The sequence below is a fragment of the Pleuronectes platessa genome, chromosome 18 (assembly GCF_947347685.1).
Source record: "Pleuronectes platessa chromosome 18, fPlePla1.1, whole genome shotgun sequence".
Classification (NCBI taxonomy): domain Eukaryota; kingdom Metazoa; phylum Chordata; class Actinopteri; order Pleuronectiformes; family Pleuronectidae; genus Pleuronectes; species Pleuronectes platessa.
This window is the reverse complement of record NC_070643.1, coordinates 4666860-4686067: the sequence shown is the minus strand read 5'-3', so window position 1 is coordinate 4686067 and position 19208 is coordinate 4666860. Positions and strand designations below refer to the sequence as shown.

The following is a 19208-nucleotide window of genomic DNA, read 5'->3' as shown; positions in this document are numbered from 1 at the left end:
TAAGTCAGTATATCTATATTGTTCAACTTTAACATGAGCCCATAACACACATCTTCAAGCATAACAGCTAGTATTATATGGCCCATAAGTGCTTGATGTACATTATGTAGTCTATCTTCCATTATACTTATCAACTTTACATGTCCACATGCTGATAAAGAAATACTATACCATAAAATCCCAAATAGACAGCAGAGCACACATTTCTGCAAGCTGAATGCCTCTGTGGTCTGGTTTATGTTGAACAAAATTAAAGACATTTACATTTTTTGTATATTTTGCACAGGCTTACTATATGGCTTTGCAAAATAGACACAATTCTAAATGTAAAAATGGTCGAAATGTACAACCAGCTTTCTTCCGTTTGACTCTGACAAGGACACAGTTATCCAACCATTGGACTGTTTGCTCTAATAAAGGCTGCTCATCTACCAGTGTGCTTTATCCTGTTTGTGTCCTTCAGAGCTCATCAATCCACATCCTATTTAACAATCCTTTCTATTTAAAATCATTTTATGTGCTTAAATTTAAAAGCTCTTACATAGACCTTTAATCCAACTAAGAGCATTGCAGTTTGTTTATGTAACATTGACAATGGCTGAAAAGTCTGATAATGAAATAACCATTGTGTTTTCACTTCATTAAATATCATGAAATATCAATAAATTGAAAAATAAAATCTGGAACAATGAGGCTGAGAAAACACACCTTTCTTGCAAACTATAATATCAAGATCTCAGGCCCATTCTTCTTACTTCCAACCTAATCTACCCCAAAAATGTTGTTCTTGAATATGATCTACTTGTCCTTTCTTTCTGGTAATTTTCCACAATTTCCTCTTGTAAAAATAATTTGACAGCATTGTGATCTTCCATGGCAATTGGAAACAGTGAACAAACAGAGGAAACCTGCGTCTCTGAACCCCAAAAAAGGCTAACTATAAATATGCCAGATCCTCTGACCATTTCATAGTGAATAGAGACAGCACAATACATGGTGCTGTTTTATTAGCTACACCCACATCTTCAATTCTATAATTAGTCAGTAGGATTAGGTTCCAGCCTTTGTTGCGTCTCTTTTCTAGACGTTCGTTTCCTGTGACAAATTTGGACGATTTGACCATAAATTCCATGGATGAATGAGAAGGGAAAGGCGCTGATTCATATCAACTCAACTCAATACATTTTCTGTCAGACTGTCAGAACATTACATATTAATAGATAGCGGATGGCTCACAGAGAGTTTCTGCTGCTCTCTGCTCAAAGTCATATATCAGATTGAATATTTCTGTGAACAGACATTGATGCCAGGAGAAATTAGTTTTCCTCATTAAAAAAAATAATTATAATTTGATGATCTGAGTGAAATTTATAATATGAATACAAAGCAGCATGTTACGTCCCTAAGATGTCTAGGGTATGAGGGACAAACAACTAAAAAGAAAGCGGGCAAAAAACAATTAACCAGAAGGATGTGAGTAAATTCAAGTAAAATCAGGTATCTTTATTAATAACCATAATGTCTGAACAAAAAGCCCTTCCAAAAATGGAAGAGGGGATAAGAAAACAACGAACCACGAACTGAAAACGATCTGCAAAGAAATGAAGATAAACCATGAAAACAAAAGAACACTAACAGAAGTTATCCACAGAGTTCAACAATACACAAAGAATCACCCACCAACTAATGCACACTAGTACCATAGATACTAGCCATGTCGATAACTAAGAACTAAAATATAGAAAACTGCTATCTATATCTTATGTGTTATTATTTTATTTTTTTGTATATGTTTGTATATATACTCCATGTGGAAATGTTTATCTACTAAATTAAAAATTGTACAAATTCTATGGAATAAACAAAAAGAAGAAAAAAAACAGCAACAAGACAGTTCAAGTAAATAGAAGACAACACTTCTGAAACAAGAGTAACTGTGCTTTAATGTGTCAACTCAGTGTTTCCCTGCCTTTAGCGCCTGTGTATAATGGGATCCTCTAATTTTCTCATTTCCCTGAAAGGTTTGTGGAGCAGGTTTGGGTAAAATAAATGTAGTGAATATGTGGTCTCCAGAGTTGGTCAAGCTTTGATGATGTTGTACTAATTCTGGTATTTAGGAAAACACAGAGCTAAACATTTGGATTTCAAGGGTCACTACACATTTATGACTTTCAGAGTTACTAGACTGCAGTATGTTGCTGATACAATAAATGTACTTGCCATTTATAGGAGGGAATACACTATAATAAATCTGGGAGAAGTTTATTACAGCCAAATGTTTTATTGTTGTTGCCACATTGCAGAAAATAACAATAATAATAAAATTGTGTGGTGTGTAATTTACACTCTTGCATGCAACGACAGCTGAACATACTTTGTGTGCAAATGAGTCTACACGCATGACCATAATATTCAAGTGGAAAACGTGAAACAGCAAAAACATAAATGTGGGTTATATTTGGGTGCACGGGTCAAACCACTGACCTGATAATAGAGCCGCCTACACTTCCCTCGTGTCAGCGTGCAGGAAACAGACAGGAAAACAATTAGATAAGCCAATGCCGAGCCGTCCTGAAAAACAGATTATGGTGGACTTGTGATTGCAACCCTCATTATTGACTTTGCTTTATAAATCAGTCAATGACAGAGAGCAGTGACACTGAGCACTTTCTCTTTCTGTCAGCATCGCAATCTGCCATAGCAAGCTGCCCCATGTAACATCAAATACTATGTAAATATAAATAATGCTGTCAGCAAGTCAAGTGTAAACTGTTAAGACTAGACAGGTTCTAACTGTCCATGCAGGATAACTGGGTTATTAAAAATACATGGATGCATTGGTCAAATGCAAGGAAGTACATTATTTAAAGGCGCGATACGCCCTACTTTGCATAATACGATTTTCAATGCAAAGATATGATCAGAACATAATTCCTTTTACAGACCTAGATTAGGTATTCAACTGTATTTACATGAGTTTTAATGAGCAATAAAAGAGTTGCTGCCTGACACCTCCAACTCGCACTCATTTTACTCAGGGATTTTCATCTCTTCATTCTTTACAGGCTGTAAGGTTTCCCATGTCACTGGGTATGGAAATAGTTGTTCTTGCATAGGCCTTACTAGGCATATGCACAGGCCTTCACTCACTGCACTGAATTGTTTTAGATGCTTTTGATACTTTAGGTTCATTATGTTAATCATGATAAACCTGCATTAACTCATCTTTTGACCACTTGGCTGCAGCGACATAGTTGTCGAATCGTCAAAGTGCTTTATTAACATTCCTTTGGAGTTGTTTTTTTGGCCACACTTTTATTCACTCTAATTTCAGAATCATTGCTTTCGCCCCCGAACCAGTTTAATCTGAGGTGACGGAAGGTTTTGGTGCGTTTATGACCTTGGACATGATGCACCAGAGAAAAAACAGAAAAATTAACTGTCAGTACTAAAATATAAGCAATAAAAAAGACACAGGAGGAATGTGTGAGATCCAAGTACGTTGTTATTTAGTGAAAATAGACTGCTAATCTTTTAGCGTCACAAAAACGTCTGATGACAGAACACAAACAAGGTATTATTGCTGGTTTCACCACGTCATTTGCAGCTACTGCTCACGTTCCCTTGTTGGAGGAGTAAGCCCCTTATCACAGAATGAAGTCCAAAGGTGTGGCATCTGAGTCTAAGCACCTGGTGTCTGAAGGAAAAAAACACTATGATCATGTTGTATCAAGATAATGAAGTTGTTCTACCATCATCAAACATTTCTTGTTCTATAAATGTCACATTATTATCCCTATATAGTTTAAAATTTGATTTTTGCTCCTGATTGAAGGTTGTGGTTTTAAACTTCTCTTTATGATCACAGAATTACACTTGATAACACTTACAAATCTGATGTAGATCAATTATTCCATACCTCCTCACTATGCTTTCACAATAAACATTACATCCATACATTTAAATATTGCTATTGATAAAAATGATTAGCAATTTTTCTCCCTTTAGATTTCCATCCAAGTCACTCAAAAAGAAACAGGCACCTGACAGCTGACCCAGCTGACAATGTAATCCACCTTGAGAAAGTGGAAAATGAGCTTGGTTTAGATGTGGCTCAAAGAGATACAAGAAACTGAAATGTGAACTGACAGACAGATTGAAATACGTTGATAGTGTGAGCCTGAAGGCTGACATCGCAATCTTTGAGGATCAGAGAAATGATATAAATCACACATGACGCAAATCTCCCCCCAACTGTGACTTCTCACACTTTTTTCTTGTCAGTTCTATCTTTTGTCCTGATGTGTGCTGTGAAAAGATAGGCACAGATGCGTTCAATTGTTGTTATAAAGTGTCCGATAGTCCGATGGGTGACAGGATAATATGGAAACAAAAGAAAAGTGTGATGGAGCACTCAGATAGGAGCACAGAGCATCAACATTAGAAGTTAAGCTCCAGAAAATGCAACTGCAAATGGTTGAAAATGCAACACTAATGTTTAAAACAGTCATATTACAGCAACACAACACACTAACACAACTAGAGAACAGGTTTTTAGCCTTTTTATTGCCTGACAGCTCAAACAGGAGAGTCTACGTAATCAGTCAAAGTCAATAGTATTGTTTAGAAATGTTTTCATAACTCTTAAAGGGCTTTAGGAAAATTACAGGAGGCGTATTTGTGCAAATGTAACACAAATATAAAAGTTATCAGGTTAGGTTTTCTGGAAGGATGTCTGTGAAGGATGTCTGTGAGGGATGTCTGTGAAGGATGACACATCGTCTGTACCTGGACTCAGACATTAACAACAGTATGTGACTGCACAAAACAAATAAAGTTTTATGATGGGCAGACTGGGGGACAGAAGATTTATGAATTACAGCATCAGTTACTGGAAGCATTACAGTATCACAGTCTCAAATTGTAACATTCACAAATAGTGTTTGCTTTATTACGTGTTGGAAAAACTCAAACACCTTTCGTAATCTATCAATCATAGTCTGATATGTGGTGTATAAGGGGATTTAACATTAAGCTAGTTTGTATACTTTCTCCTTTAAAAGGACCAGAATGTAACTTAAAGCAGATTAATGAACCTGATGACTACATGGAGTTGTGTCTCCGCCTGATTAATTTAGTCCATTTAGCTTTGATTTGGTCTCCACCTACTCCAGAAACAATAATGTGTCTCTTTATCAACCAATTGCTTTACCTATTTTGTGCTATAACTATTTTTCTCTGTGTGTTTATCACTACAAGCAGCTCCTGTCATTTTCAAATGGTTGTTCAGTTATTCTCAATATAAAAATAGGGATTATAGTGCTCCTAGCACCTTCTGCATGTATTCGTTCTAATGGACTAGAGTGGAATTGTAAAGTCTCTAGAGCTCTTTGATGTTTACTTATAAGATGTTTTTGTTTTGGGCCAAATTTTAAAAGAAACCCTCCGCTTTTAGCTATGTTGATAACCAGAAGACCGACCGATCACCTGGTCCAAGAAAAACAGGATTTTGTCATGAGCTGCATTAGCCATATTATTACAGCTACTGACTGCAGCTGATATCATCCTCTTTAATACACTGGCTTCCCCCTGCCAACAACTCTGGAAAGGCCAGATAGAATACCTCGTTGTGATAATGGAACTTTTAAGACATCCTCTGTAAATAAAACCAAGTCAGATAACAAACTTAAGATTTTTTGATCGAAAACGTGCCTGACATTATCAGCATCATTATCAGCATCCAGTGCTGGAAAATGGTAAACATCAGATTCCAAGGTTTGAGAGTTGGCAGAGGTAACTCTATAAGGTAAGGGTCAGGTTAAGCATCATAAAAACACAACTGATTTGGGACAAGGCTGGGTTCAGATTCAAGCAAGGAAAGGTGAAACAGAGTTTCATCTTTAATCTACCCACTTTGGGATCTAAAATGATGACACTGGCTGGTACTTGAGTCAAAGACAAAATCCATTAGAGTGTTTCAGCTCTTTTCTACCCACAAATTTGTTTCATTAAAGACTATGCCAGACAGAAGCCTAGATAACAGTATCTATGTAGGTTAAATTATTAATGAACACAAATTCTATTCGTGTATAGTTTATACAATATCGTAAACTAAATAACAAAGATAAAACAGTGAGTATCTCTTGTAGCTCCTTTGGCCTTAACCATTAGCTTACCAGTTACAGCATTTTATCAATTGGCCCTTTAGCTTCTTCATCAGGATTTGGAGGAGTTTAAAGTAGCCTCCAGAAGCTGATTTAGAGACTGATTGCATCACAGTGGCATGACTACAGTGTCCAATTTTGAAGGCGCACTCAAATGCAGCTAACAATTGTGTGCTTTCATCCCAGAGCATCGGAGGAAAAAATGGGTGGAATCCTTCTCAGGATAACCTATCCCAGGATTCAATGCCTTCAGTGAATAACAGATTATTGAGGCAGCAAGCAATGACTCATGAAATGTTTACAAGTATACATCTTAGTATTAGGCTTCAACTCAAACGAAGATCTATTCGTACACATATAAAAAACAAAAAGAACAAAGGGCAGTTCAAGTTTCTCGTCTTGTCCAACTGTCGTGCTTTTGCTCAGGGACATTGGTAAAGATGGAACAAGCTGGTGACAACGATCACAGAAATCCTCCATAGACCAGACCGTCTCATTGGTTGCGCTTCACACTGTCAACCTAAATAGGGGCACAAATTATGTCAAGACTCTAGAAACCAATATTATTCCAAAGATGTGCAGAATGATGTGGTGCCATGACCAGGTCTATCCAAGTTGGATCCACCCTTCCTCCTGCCACCCCCTCTCCTGACATCATGAATAAAGGTCATCCTCCTGGGCTGCCCCGCTCGATAAAGCTAAGAATGGGAGCATGTGCAGAAAACGAGGAGCATCATGGAAACTTGATTAAACTGTTGTCTGTCGCAAGAGTTTTTGTTTTAAGAGGAGATTCCTGAGACTATAATTAGTTACCCAAAGATCTGCGGAGTGTCAGATATATTTAGGCTCGGAAATAAAACAAAGCTGTCTGAAGTTATGGAATTTGTGAGAGTGTACATTGATGAGGTTGAGGTGTGGGCTAGTGTCTGTAATGTTTCTAAGGGGATAAACATTCTCCGAGGAGCATTAGCTCAGTTTTCCTCCACATTTATAATGATGACATGTTAGTGTCTAGAACTAAGATGGAATTTACCCGTTGGAATTCACATTCCTTTGTGAACAAAGTGCCCCAAATGTCTTTACCTCCCATAGTTTTTGACGGACAACTTGTTAAAAGTGGAAAAATCCAAGTCAAACATGGACCTGCCCATGTCACATCAAAACAGGATCTGATGGTAATTTTGGAAATATTAGTTCCTCTCATGCCGAGGATGGTCGTCATGTCCTACCTGAAGGCAGTGTTAATGTTTGGAAACTAGCTGCTTTATTCTGTTTACTGTGGTTTGAGTAGGCGGCACAATTGAAGGTGTCATTGCAATGCAAATCGCTCCCATTCTATGATCTTCCATTAACCATAGCATGTTGGCTTGTAGATGAGCAGATTGCCTCAGGCACAGGTAATGTTTTGCAAGAGATGAGTTGAGATGTGGGTCATGGTGTCCTGGTTTGCAGAAAAACAAAGATGGTGATACCGAGGTTCAGAATAACAATGGTTTGAGAAGAGAAAGTTTCGGCAAAAAGAGAAATTTGTAACTGTGGGAGGGCCACTTCATTTAAAGTATATATTTTTATTTTAAAACATGTATTTTCCTTTAAAAAATATATTATTAATTTAACGTTAAAGTTTATTAACAAAAAAACATTGTACATCTTTGTATCTTATTTGTTTACATTCTGTATCAAGACCCTTTAACCCGTCCGTAAACAAAAATAAGACAAATATTCCTTTAATTTGTACCTTTATATTTTCTGGTGAGCTTCACTTCAAGTGGAGAGAGAGATACCACAATAAACCACAGCTCAGCTATGTTACCTACTCAAACTAAATTAAAACAGATACAGATATTTCTGTCAGTTTACAAATTAGTTACAAACAATATCACCCAGATGTTTATCTTGTCATTTCGGTAGTTATTATCATACTATTATTTGATTTTAAAGTAGTTACTTGAAACTATAAAACAGATTATGACACAATTGACACCTGAGACTGACTCATATGGGGTTTGAGTTAGAGTGAGCACAAATATTTCACCAGTGCAAAAGGGTTGTTTTTCCAAAAAAATGTTAAAAGTACATTATCCTCAAGGGTGAACTGCTCTTTAAAGAGGATCGCATCTATACCTTTTATACCTTTTTCTTATTCTGTCAAGCCAATACATGCAAAGTAGACTTTTTTGGGGGCATTTGAGTGTTTTACATTTCGTAAATGTTTTTATCCTCCCTTGCTCTTGTTGTCCTACCAGATAAATGGATAGAGATTATCAGAAGTTCCTAATGATTTTATGTTTGACGTACGCCTGTTGTTATAAGGTGATGGTGGTGTTGTGATGTGGTTTTACAAGTTGTCTTCCTCATTCAACATTGACCTGGTACCTGTTTACATCCTTTAGCATAGTTAGTTGAAATGAAGACAGCTGAAGAGATGTTGGTGATAAAATAAAATAACAAAAAGATTCAGATTGTATAACTATTGCAAGGATCATTAACAAACAGGAAGTTGTGCCAAATAGAGTAAAAATGTCTACGATGATAGAATTTTCGGTGAATGACTTTAAGAGACTAGTTTCTTAAACGATTTGTCAACATGTCATAGCAAAGGTGTTAGTTACAACAGTGAGAGATGACTACATTCCATTCAGCTGAGCCAGTTCCACTGAGCTGCTGTGGTGCTCACTGGGATGGTTTACTGAGACACTAAATGGAACCCAGCCGTTTTTAATCTTATCAATTATCAACTATGCTTTACCTGCAACAACAAGTGTAAAAGGTACCATGTGTTCCTCAATAACATAACAATCCAGTATAATATTTGTTTGAATAAAAAATGTCACTTTCTTCTTTTCTTTGTCAAATTTGTACTTCCTGGTTCTGGTGACAGTGTTTCAAAGAAATTACTGACTTAATTCTCCAATCAACATGTGTTGGTATCGGCTGTGCTGTAGGGCTTTAGTGTTTTTGCCAAAACTATTAAAAACACATCAGTCAGGCCACACACACACAATTCACTTAAAGATTAGTTGTGCATCAATTCTCTTTCTTATGTTCCCCAACAAATACATAGTTCATCCTGTTTGAGAAACATTTACTGAAAAACTACAGTGCCCAGTTGAGCCTAAACAATGACGTAGGAAGAAGTACGATTTTGATTTGTGTGTGTGTGTATGTGTGTTTGTGTGTGTGTGGGTGTATGTGTGTGTGTGTGCGTGTGTGTGTGTGTGTGTGCGTGTGTGTGTGTGTATGTGCTCTTGGACAGCTTTAATTTTGTCAATTAGTGACTTAGATAGCTGTACAAACGTGTTTGTGTGTGTATGTCAACGTGAATCAGCAATTACTGAATCAGCAATCCACTATTCAGATTATTACCATATTAGTGAGTTTCTATGTCGTGGGATCTGCATCTGTTAAAAATAACGTCACCCTGACACCCAGGTTCATCACATTACAATCAGTATTGCTCACTGACATTAGTGATAACACAGAAAATTCCAAACTTACTCGGCTGCACCTTGTATGGGGATGATATGAATCAATATGCAAAAGAGTTTCTCTGAAGTTAAAAGAATTCCTGTGTGTAATCGACAGGCCTGTTACACTCATACCTGACCTTGTCAGCAAGTGACGTTCAACTCCGGAGAAGGTCACCAGCTCATGACAAAGATCGTATCTTCTGGGGAATTGTGCGCTGGTTAATCTCCTCGGCTGGGCAAACAAGCACAGCTTTGTTAGATGAGGTGTGAGGCGAGGCAGGCGAGGTCTGCGGGACTGCGAGTGTCTCCAGAAAATCAAACAAACTGTGTGCCTGATGCCTGTTCCAGTGTAATTAACGAACAGATGTAGTGATACTGTGCTCGCTCACTCTCTCTATTTGCCTGAGGCTGGAGGTGGCTGGAGAGTTTCACAGATTTATGGTCCACATAATGATTAGAGGAGAAGAGGAAGCACTTAATAATCAACTGAGTGGACACCCCACGTGGAGAAGAATGGAGGCAGAAATTCTTATTGAATGACTTATATGTGCAGGTGCGAAGGCAAAACACTTCCTTTTGTGGGGAAGTTCTGTGTGGAGGAAGTTAGCGATGACATGAGTAAAACAAGAATACAGCCATGCGTGTAAAATCATTCTGAATACGGGACACAAGTGCATGTTGTCCCTTTTGTGGAGTATACACATAAACCACCTTCTTTAGGCATCTACAGTCTCTGTTATGAGTCCGGTGTAATGGAAGATCTCTGAATGAATAAAAGTCCTCTCTGAGGTTTTCCTAGGAAGAAATTGCTGTTGGGGAGCCACATATTCAGTTTATTGAGTCACACACAGAATTAGGAATTTATTTCTGGCTAATATCATTGGAGATAGTTCTTACACCCAGTCACATTGTGCTGTTATGTCCCAAGTTTTTCCTCAATCTTTCAGTCCTCCTTCGCCTTCAAAATGTTGAACTGAAACAGTTGCTAAGAGGTGTAGGATTCATCCAATGCAACTGTGGTATCCTTTATGTAAATTAACTTATTCCCTCTTACTGTCTCTGGGTTTCCCCAAATTTTCTAGGGTCCAACAAAAGTCAGATAAAAGTTTTCTTTGACCAATTCATACATACTTTTGCTGTGTTGTGACCATCAACACCACACAAATATTATTATTATTATCATATATTATTAAAATAAGATTAGGACACCATCAACACATCAGAAAGTATTCACCCCCTTCCCCTTGTCTTGTTGATTTGATTTTAAATGCTACTATTGTACATCTCAATAATGTTAAAATGATCTCACCTCTTTTCTTAAAATGTGTCATTGTGATGGTCATGGCAAACTTCAGACGTATGTCAGATATGATGAAATGATGATATGAGGACAAGGTCAAAGGTCAGCTGTGCTGTGAAAAACACTTTTCTAGTCATTATTCAATCACAAAACAGAAGATTTTGACAAATCCTAAAAATAAAGCTGAATTGTTGTAAGCAAAAATTTGAACTTTTTGCTGTAACACTCCACATTGTAGTCAGATACATCTGGTTTACTTTAATTATCCTTAACATGTGGACTGTACATCTACCTGTGGGAAACTGACGTGATTGCGCATAGAATATGTGCATAGAAGGTCCCAAAATTCTATCTCAGAAACCAAAAAGTCACCGGAACCTGTGTGGACGTCTGCAGGCAAGGTTGTGAGTTAATTTGTGTTATTGTGGTTGTTACATCACAAGAGCTGTGTAGGTCTGTGACTTCATCATTGTCCTTTCTGATGCACCCCAGCAATCTGCTGTCATGCCTGGCAGGTATCTGCTGTCACTGCCTCTGTCTGCTGCGGATGAATGAATAAAAGGAAACTGAAAGCTTGAAGAAAACTACCACCATGCCCCTGTCCTTCTCTGAGAAAGACATCCCTCCTGTATGTGTTAAATGCATGTGGACCTGCTGGTCTTGAGATAAGGTTTCATTTTAGGGAAACATAACTGTTACAATTCTTCATTTGCAGACAGAAAAGTGCTCTCCTCATCTTTACTATGAGAGCAGAAAGAGTAAAAAGCATAATTTATTGTTTTATATAAATGCATTCATTTAAAATAATTAATATGAATTGCTAATATATTTTTTCTAATAAATAATTTGAATGTAAATTGTGTTCTTGTAGCTGATATGCCCTGTATGTCTACGTGATTATCTTTAGATAAAACAAATATTTATTATTGTACAGATTTCATTGGGTTTGCCATCATCCAGTGTTTGCCTATCGGGTCTTTGTGGACGTGCATATTAACATTGTCCCTTTGCCCTCGCTCACACTGTCCTGCCCCAGCTCGTCACGTATCCACCTGCCCTGCGTTTACCTGCTGAGATAGCGGTCGGCCATCGTCAGGTGTCTGAATGGCAAATTAAGATTTCAATCTTCCGTGTCGCTCCGAGGACCCTGGTCGTTTACAGAATTTCACAGACACTGTTTATACTGTTGCAATTTGAGCGGCAGACGCACGGTGTGCAGCTATCACTGTATCTCGTGTACGTGTGCCCGCACACATGGGATGCGCAGACCATCCCTACACTATCTCTAGACCATATTGTGAAGATTGCCATCCAGGACAGGCATGCCAGCAAGGTAGTGTTGAAACCTTAAGACACAAGTTTTTATCTGGGGGAGGGAATGTGTTGTTGTCCGAGGTCATTACTGGCAGGCATGTCCTGTCCCATAGGAAACATCGACCACGTATACTGTTACATATTGTTATTGTTTGACATTTTTTTGTCTTTGAAAGATTAATATGCTGCTGCTTAAAGAGACTCACCTTCGTACTTGGTGAGGAAGCATCCAGGAATTTCTGCAATGCAAAACATCTACGTAAGTGTTTATTCACTGTGAGCCAGTTCTCTCAAGTCATGACACTTTGCTCTGAAATGACTGGAAAGTTACCTTGAGTGAAACTTCTCCCTCTGTTCCCTTCCGAGCCTGCTTCCTTCCTGCTTGTCCTTGTGGCTCGGTTGTGGCTAGACTTCATGTTTTGGTAGCAGCAGGCATGTTTGGACCGGCAGTGCTGATAGGTCAGTCTGTCCCCAAGCCGCTCCAGTCCCTGCAAACAAAACCAGGAAGAGAAGGAATGTACCAAACATCGGTTCTTACTGTAATTGTAACCGTTTCAGAGTAGAACTGTGCAACAGCAACCAAAAAATGTTTTGTTGTTCAGACACAAAGTCACAAATTATTCTTAAGGGTTTCTCTTAATTTTGGGAAGTCAGAAAGTATTTCAGGGATTAATCTTTCCACATCCCACAATGCAGTATTTACCAAATATTTCTTCCTGCACTTGCTTATGCATCATTAGAAAAATTAAATATAACAAATTTTACCCCATTTTATAATTATGACAATAATAATTATTAATTATTATTATCATAATTATAAAATGTGGTAAAATTTGTTATATTTTATTGAGGTAAAATTTGATGGGGTAAAATTTGTTATATTTTATCTGTCATCCATCTTTAAATAGACATTTTTAAGATGCCTTTCGTCTTTTCGTCTTTTCATTTATTCTTTTTCTTTATTCTTTATGTTGCCATGTTTTGGATTTGTCCCCCACTTTGATCCAGATTTTTATAGAGAATCTGAACAATAGCAACGTGTGTTAAGTGCTAGCTAACACATATTAGCATGCCAACACACTAAGCTAAGTTGGTGAACGAGGTAAACCAATAGCAAGTTAGTGTTTTCAATGTGGTCATGTAAATAGGTTACTTTAACATTTTGCTTATACAGTCAAAGCTGTGGATAAAATTTGAACCAATCCAGTGCTTATTACAGCCCAGTAAGTTTGTTTTTGTTGTTAGTTTTAACCCCAAAATGTATAAAATGAATTTAGTTGTTGGGTTAAAGATAAAGATAATGAAAAAATGCAAATGGCTCAATCACTAAAAATGACTGTTGAAATTAATTGATGAAATTAAATAACAGTAAAATGATGAAATCGTGAAAAACATGACACAACTGCTCCAATTGGGCCCCAGGGAGACTCTCAACAGCCTCAATCGCATAATCATGATTACCAGCAACCAGCATCTAGAGGAGAAAAAACAGTCGGGGCACCAACGACATATAACGACTAAAACAAAACAAAACAATGCGGCTCATGTTATGACAACGGTGTGATTAAGGTTGCAATCTCATTCCTCCATCCAGCCCATATCAGTTCCCTGAGCAAACAGCAGACATGCTCCTGTTTTTCCTGTGTTTCTTTTCCTCCGCCGCGTCTCTCCTGCACTAAAGGAATTCAGCAGGAATGCAGAAAAAGCATCCTGTTTTCATTCCCCTCTCTTAGTCAGCTATTCACACTCTGTAGTGCACGCTTGGAGGGGGGGCTGCGAGTTCACACTGACGTCAGGGTAAATAACTAGGAAGTCACCACGTGAGGCTAATGAAGACGCAGGTGCATGTTGTTCCTGCAGTCAAGCTGACCCCGTTTGTGTGTCATCCCTCCACCTCTCCTCCAACACAGGAGCTGATCCTGTTTTTCTTCAGCAAAATACGAGCAATGAAGCATCTTGTATAGATGATTGTGATTAAGTTTGATTAGTGTTAATACAACACTTATTCTCATTGTCTGTCATTCCTTAAACACTTGACCTATAACCAAGGACATCCTGCAGATACCAGGAGGCCAACAGTCGCCACCATCCTCCTTAATAAACATTTTCTGAGTTCGTGATCCTCTCCGACAGCAGACTATCTAAAGTAAACATCGGCCTGCGGAGCGAGGAGGGGACAGACAGCCCACTACAATGAGATAAGCACCACACGTTACACTACAGACAAAGACATTGTGTGTGTGTGTGTGTGTGTGTTTGTGTGTGTGTAGTATCTGCATACATCTCTTTATTTCGCTCTCACTACTCACTGGGGGGCCGTTCAGTAGTTAAATGTTACGCACAACTTCAAAGCAGACATTCTTGCCCTCTGTCTGCACAAGTGAGGGCTTATGAGGGTTTAATGGACAGCAACATGCAGGAGGTCTTCTGATTCTTGAACATAGTTTATAATGCACATGGGCTCATACCAGCAAATGTGGTTTGATACTGAGTTCAGCTAGAACTGCATGTATTTATTCATTTCAGATTTCTCATCAAATCCATTGATATTTTTAATGACTCGAGCCTTTTTCAGCGGGAGAAAAGGTTCTTGCAATTCTTTTGCTTGATGTCACAATACATATTGCATTATCTGGCAATAGTTTAAAGTTATACTTTTACCTCCCAATACTTTTCATCTACTTTTAATATTTAGAGGGAAGAGTAGCGCTGTTAGGGTCTCAGATAATTTATTCTCAAGCCCAAGACAAAACCAACCGAGCCTGATCTGATCCCGACAGGTATTCTGTTTTTGTGTCCGAACCCGACCTGAGCCTTATGGAGTAGATGTAAGCTGCACTGACTTTTTGTTTATCATTTCTTTAATTTAGAAATATGCCTCCGAACCAGCCCTGCTGCCCGACAGGCTCTTATCGGGTATCAATACTCTAATACATTGCACATTTGTGCTTATCTCCTTCTAGCGCAACCCCACAGCATGGATCAATTTATTGAGTGAACCTGTGAATTGGGTTTGAAGTACGCTGATATAGTGCCACTCCTCAATAGGCATGGTGATATATATTAAAGTGAACTTGAACAAATTGTTAGACCAAGAGCTCCTTCTTGTACACAGGACAAGTGCATGGATACAGTTGATAGCACACTTAATGAAATTATGATGTTGCATGATGGGAACTGGAAACTTTTGTGATATAACGCAAAAGTACTTTGAAAGAATGCAAAAGTATTGTAAAGTCAAAAAAAAGATTCATCAGGCTTTTATTTGTATCTGTCACATGCTGTGTAAAGTCACATAACATATGCATGTGCCAGGATGAAATTCAGTATTTTATCCCAAAATATGTTGACTGTCATATCAGTATTGGAAAAGCTAAAATGATTGTTCACACTATTTCATGATATTTGTAAATGAAGATAAGTGACACAGCCATAAAAATGGCATAAATCAAATAATGAAAACACGATTGGACCAAAGAATACTTTCTTTCTCTTTTATTTTCTCATACACAATTCAGCGGATCATTCATACAAATATAAATACATGTTGGAATAAGTTAAAGAATAAATAAATTAAATCGTTCAACAGTAAACAGTAAGCTTGTGAATTATCCATCATGCACGGCACTGAAGATGACTATTTGAGTTACATGAGTTACAATGTCCATGTGTATCACTTCCTGATCTCTGAGGTCAAACAGATGGAGTCAATGAATACAGAGAAGGTAAGTTTGAATTTGTCAGAGGGAGAAAAACAGTTGTTGCAATTTTTTACAGGCATCACATCAGTGAAACTCTTAACTTCAATCAAATATTAAAGAGGAGCTATGCAGTAAACAAATAAACCAACACAATAGTCCTCCTAGACCTAATATAAAGCTAATTGTTTGTTAAGTAAATCCCAAGGTTGTGGCCTTCAGTTCACCGTAGCAGTATGTGCTGGCAAGATGACATCTTCAAGTAAGCTTCATAATTAAAAAGCTGTTGGCTAATTTGCCATAAACAGCAGATTTCTGCTCTGATACAGAGGAATGTTAAAACCAAACCAAAGGTCAGCAATAAAGAGTGAATAAATAGTTTCAAAGACATTTGAGTAAACATGGAAAAGGTAAATAGAGTTTATACAGCTCTGGAATATGTAATGATCCTATAATCCTCAGTGCAGATGTGTTCTGGATCTAAAAGTATCCTTATAGATGAGTCAAACCAGAGCTTTGTCCAGAGTAACCAAACCACTGGTGAGCATTTGGTCATCGAAGCCTTTTCTTGATGTGGTGGCTCAATTGTCACAAAGTAATTTCCCATGTCATTGGTTTTGACAGATCCTTCCATGGCGTTTAGATCGTTGTGACGTTTTGGAAAGGTTCAAGTAGGGTTCAAGAAATGCCTCTTAACGTCTCCACCCAGCATTGTTCCTTTCATAAGACTTTTAGATTTCTATCTTGAGGATCGCACGATTTTGTTGATCAGAGGCTTGATCCACGTGCTTCCCGTGCCTTCAGGTGGAACCCTGGTGCCAGCACTGAAGGCCGCTGGAGGAGTCCCCTGTCCATGATTTTGGAATTAAACCCCTTCTGGTTTTCCTTTCAGTCCTCTATCTCCTCGTTCTGCCCTTGAGCATCTTGACTAAAGCTATGCTCTTGTTTGATGACAGAACGTCTTTTGCAATGGCCATGTTGGACCTGACCACAGATCTGCATGGGGAAAAAAACAAAGAACAGCAGGTTAGAGCTTTGTCACATCTTTAAAATGGCCACCAAACATATGGATTTAAAGGTACATCTGTAAATTATTTGTCATTCACCTGAAGGATTGCAGCAATGTGTTGCTGTGTATGTTTCCAGATTTTACTGAGGACCCCAAAACATCAGTGCTTGGGTTCTGAGAGCTGTGGACAGACAGAACAACAGCATTAAAACCAGGACATGACCCTCCAAGTAACTAAGAGAATTAACGCGGGTTCTGTCTTGCATTATCATGTTCCCGTAAGCAAAATTAGTTTAGGGTTGCCTGAACATATTCCTTTGAATTCCTAGCTAATATATTTTTAGATGCCTTATGGGCAGAAATGCAGGGCGTGCCTCACAAACCGCCACCTGGGATAAGATCTAGAGATGGTTACTAATCCATTCTGGCATTTTTGTGTCGGCAGTAACTGTAAGGAAGTAACAAACAGTCTAAACTTTCCCAAAATAGCAGCTCTGTTAATAAACATGTGTGATTCCTTTCAAGGCTTCTAGGGAAATGCGGGCGATTCCCTCCGCTGCGACTGCTACCCTCATGATGTTGTAACATTATCACAGACTGGATCATTTGTGCCTCCTCACTGACTCGTCCCTTACAACAACATACTGCTCAGGCTTGTGACACTTGACTAAAAGTGGAGAGAGACAGAAAAGCTACTGTGATAATATCTAGCATCCGAAGGAGGCTACGTGAGGGGGACGATTCACTGTGGTGTAGGTCTAGGTGGATGGGGAAAAAAATAAGTTAGAAGGGTAGAGGGCTCACCTGTTATGACAGAAACTGGTGCAAGTGTTATCCGGGGAGTTGCTGCATTTGCAACGGTCGGTTGAACGGCGGCGGCGAGACGGGGGACTTCCCAACCCATAGGGAAGCAGTTTACTGTAAAAGGAAAATGAAATGTATCAGCAACAACTCTGCTGAGAGGGTGTGGAAATCGGGCATTGGATAAGAAATAATCCCTGATTGGTGCTGGGTGTTAGGGTCAAGGTTGGGCTAGGGGCTAGATGTAAGGATCTGAACAAATCAGCAGCCTCACCTTGGCGTGTTGACCCAGATAATATCCAGGTGGCAGAAGTAGATGCATTCTTTATCATCCCAGCTGTTACAGGAGCAGCGTTTGGTCCTGACATGCTGTGAATGTGGAGCCTGAGCTGGCAGCTCTGCCCGCTCTGATAAGGGGTGTCCACAACCTAGAGAAACACAAAGGATCCACAGATTAAAAAGCGCCAACTAATACTTTGCCTTATGACTGTGCAGTCCGTGATTGTCACACAAACTCACTCTGCCAGCTAACACCCATCAGTGTGTCTCAAACAAATGTGGGTGTGATTACTCTGGAAGCTGTTTATCATATAAGTCAAGGAACTTAACCGAAGTCAAACAATCCTGCAAGTTGAAGGTGGTTGTTGTAGTAATCCTGTGGTAAGAATGTGATAATTATTCAATTAAAGGTGGGTAACATATTAAAGTAACTGGAAAGAAGATCTCTCTTATTGCATCTAATCTTCCTGCAGATGGTCCAATTAAATCATTGTTTACGATGTTGAGGCATTTTAAATTTTGAATTCCTTTAATGTTGATAATGAAACATTGCTCAGCAGATTCCATAACCATAACACTGAAACCCTTATTTAAACAGCCCATAATTAAGAAAGAACTTGTTTATATGATTTATACAACCAAATGTAATATATTTTTAAAGCAAAGTTTAGTTGGATTTAATTCAATTTCACTCACAAAAAATGGTAATGTAATCACAGCCGCTTTAAAAAACAACATTCTAAACCAATAGGACAAGTCTCTCACCATGTTGCACAGTCATGCAGATGATGGTTAAAGTCATCAGGGTCTTGCACACAAACGATTCCATCCCCATCCTCGATGTCTGTTGTTGAGAGGTTGAAATGCAGCGGCTGTAAGTTCACAGTCTCCAGGAGGTGCAGACAAGTCTAAAAGGTCTTGTGTGTTGAGGCAGGAGAGCAGCAACAGGTGTTTTGTGTTCATGTCCCTACCAGGACGTCTACTTATACCCCCCACTCAGTGTGTGAAATCACCATGGCCCCTCCCACCTTTGTTTTCTCATTTGTCTATGCAGAAAAATGCTGTTACACAACACACACACTCCACCTGCCCTCCTCGCATTCCAGCACTGACCTCAGTGTACAGTTGTGTCAGCACCTCCTACTGGCCAAGATGAGCAAAAGAAGGGGACGT

The 19208-nt window shown here is 38.6% G+C and overlaps 1 protein-coding gene across 1 annotated transcript; it reads right to left on the bottom strand.

The window, feature by feature from the left end:
* Positions 1-15728: 15728 nt before the first annotated feature.
* edn2 (endothelin 2) lies at positions 15729-19006 on the bottom strand. The gene is made up of 5 exons (XM_053447232.1): positions 18801-19006; positions 18031-18184; positions 17760-17873; positions 17053-17136; positions 15729-16942 (listed from the first exon to the last, which is right to left on the bottom strand). The coding sequence occupies exons 1-5, from the start codon at positions 18868-18870 to the stop codon at positions 16843-16845; spliced, it is 522 nt and encodes a 173-aa protein (XP_053303207.1). The 5' UTR covers positions 18871-19006; the 3' UTR covers positions 15729-16842.
* Between the last annotated feature and the right edge of the window lie 202 nt (positions 19007-19208).

Bases quoted from the DNA above. Each gene is read 5' to 3' on its own strand.
- edn2 (XM_053447232.1), bottom strand. From the start codon at position 18,870: ATGGGGATGGAATCGTTTGTGTGCAAGACCCTGATGACTTTAACCATC. The intron at 17,137-17,759 runs GTGAGCCCTCTA...GTCTGTCCACAG, and splicing joins ACCAGTTTCTGTCATAACAG to CTCTCAGAACCCAAGCACTG. The intron at 16,943-17,052 runs GTGAATGACAAA...TTCCCCATGCAG, and splicing joins ACATTGCTGCAATCCTTCAG to ATCTGTGGTCAGGTCCAACA.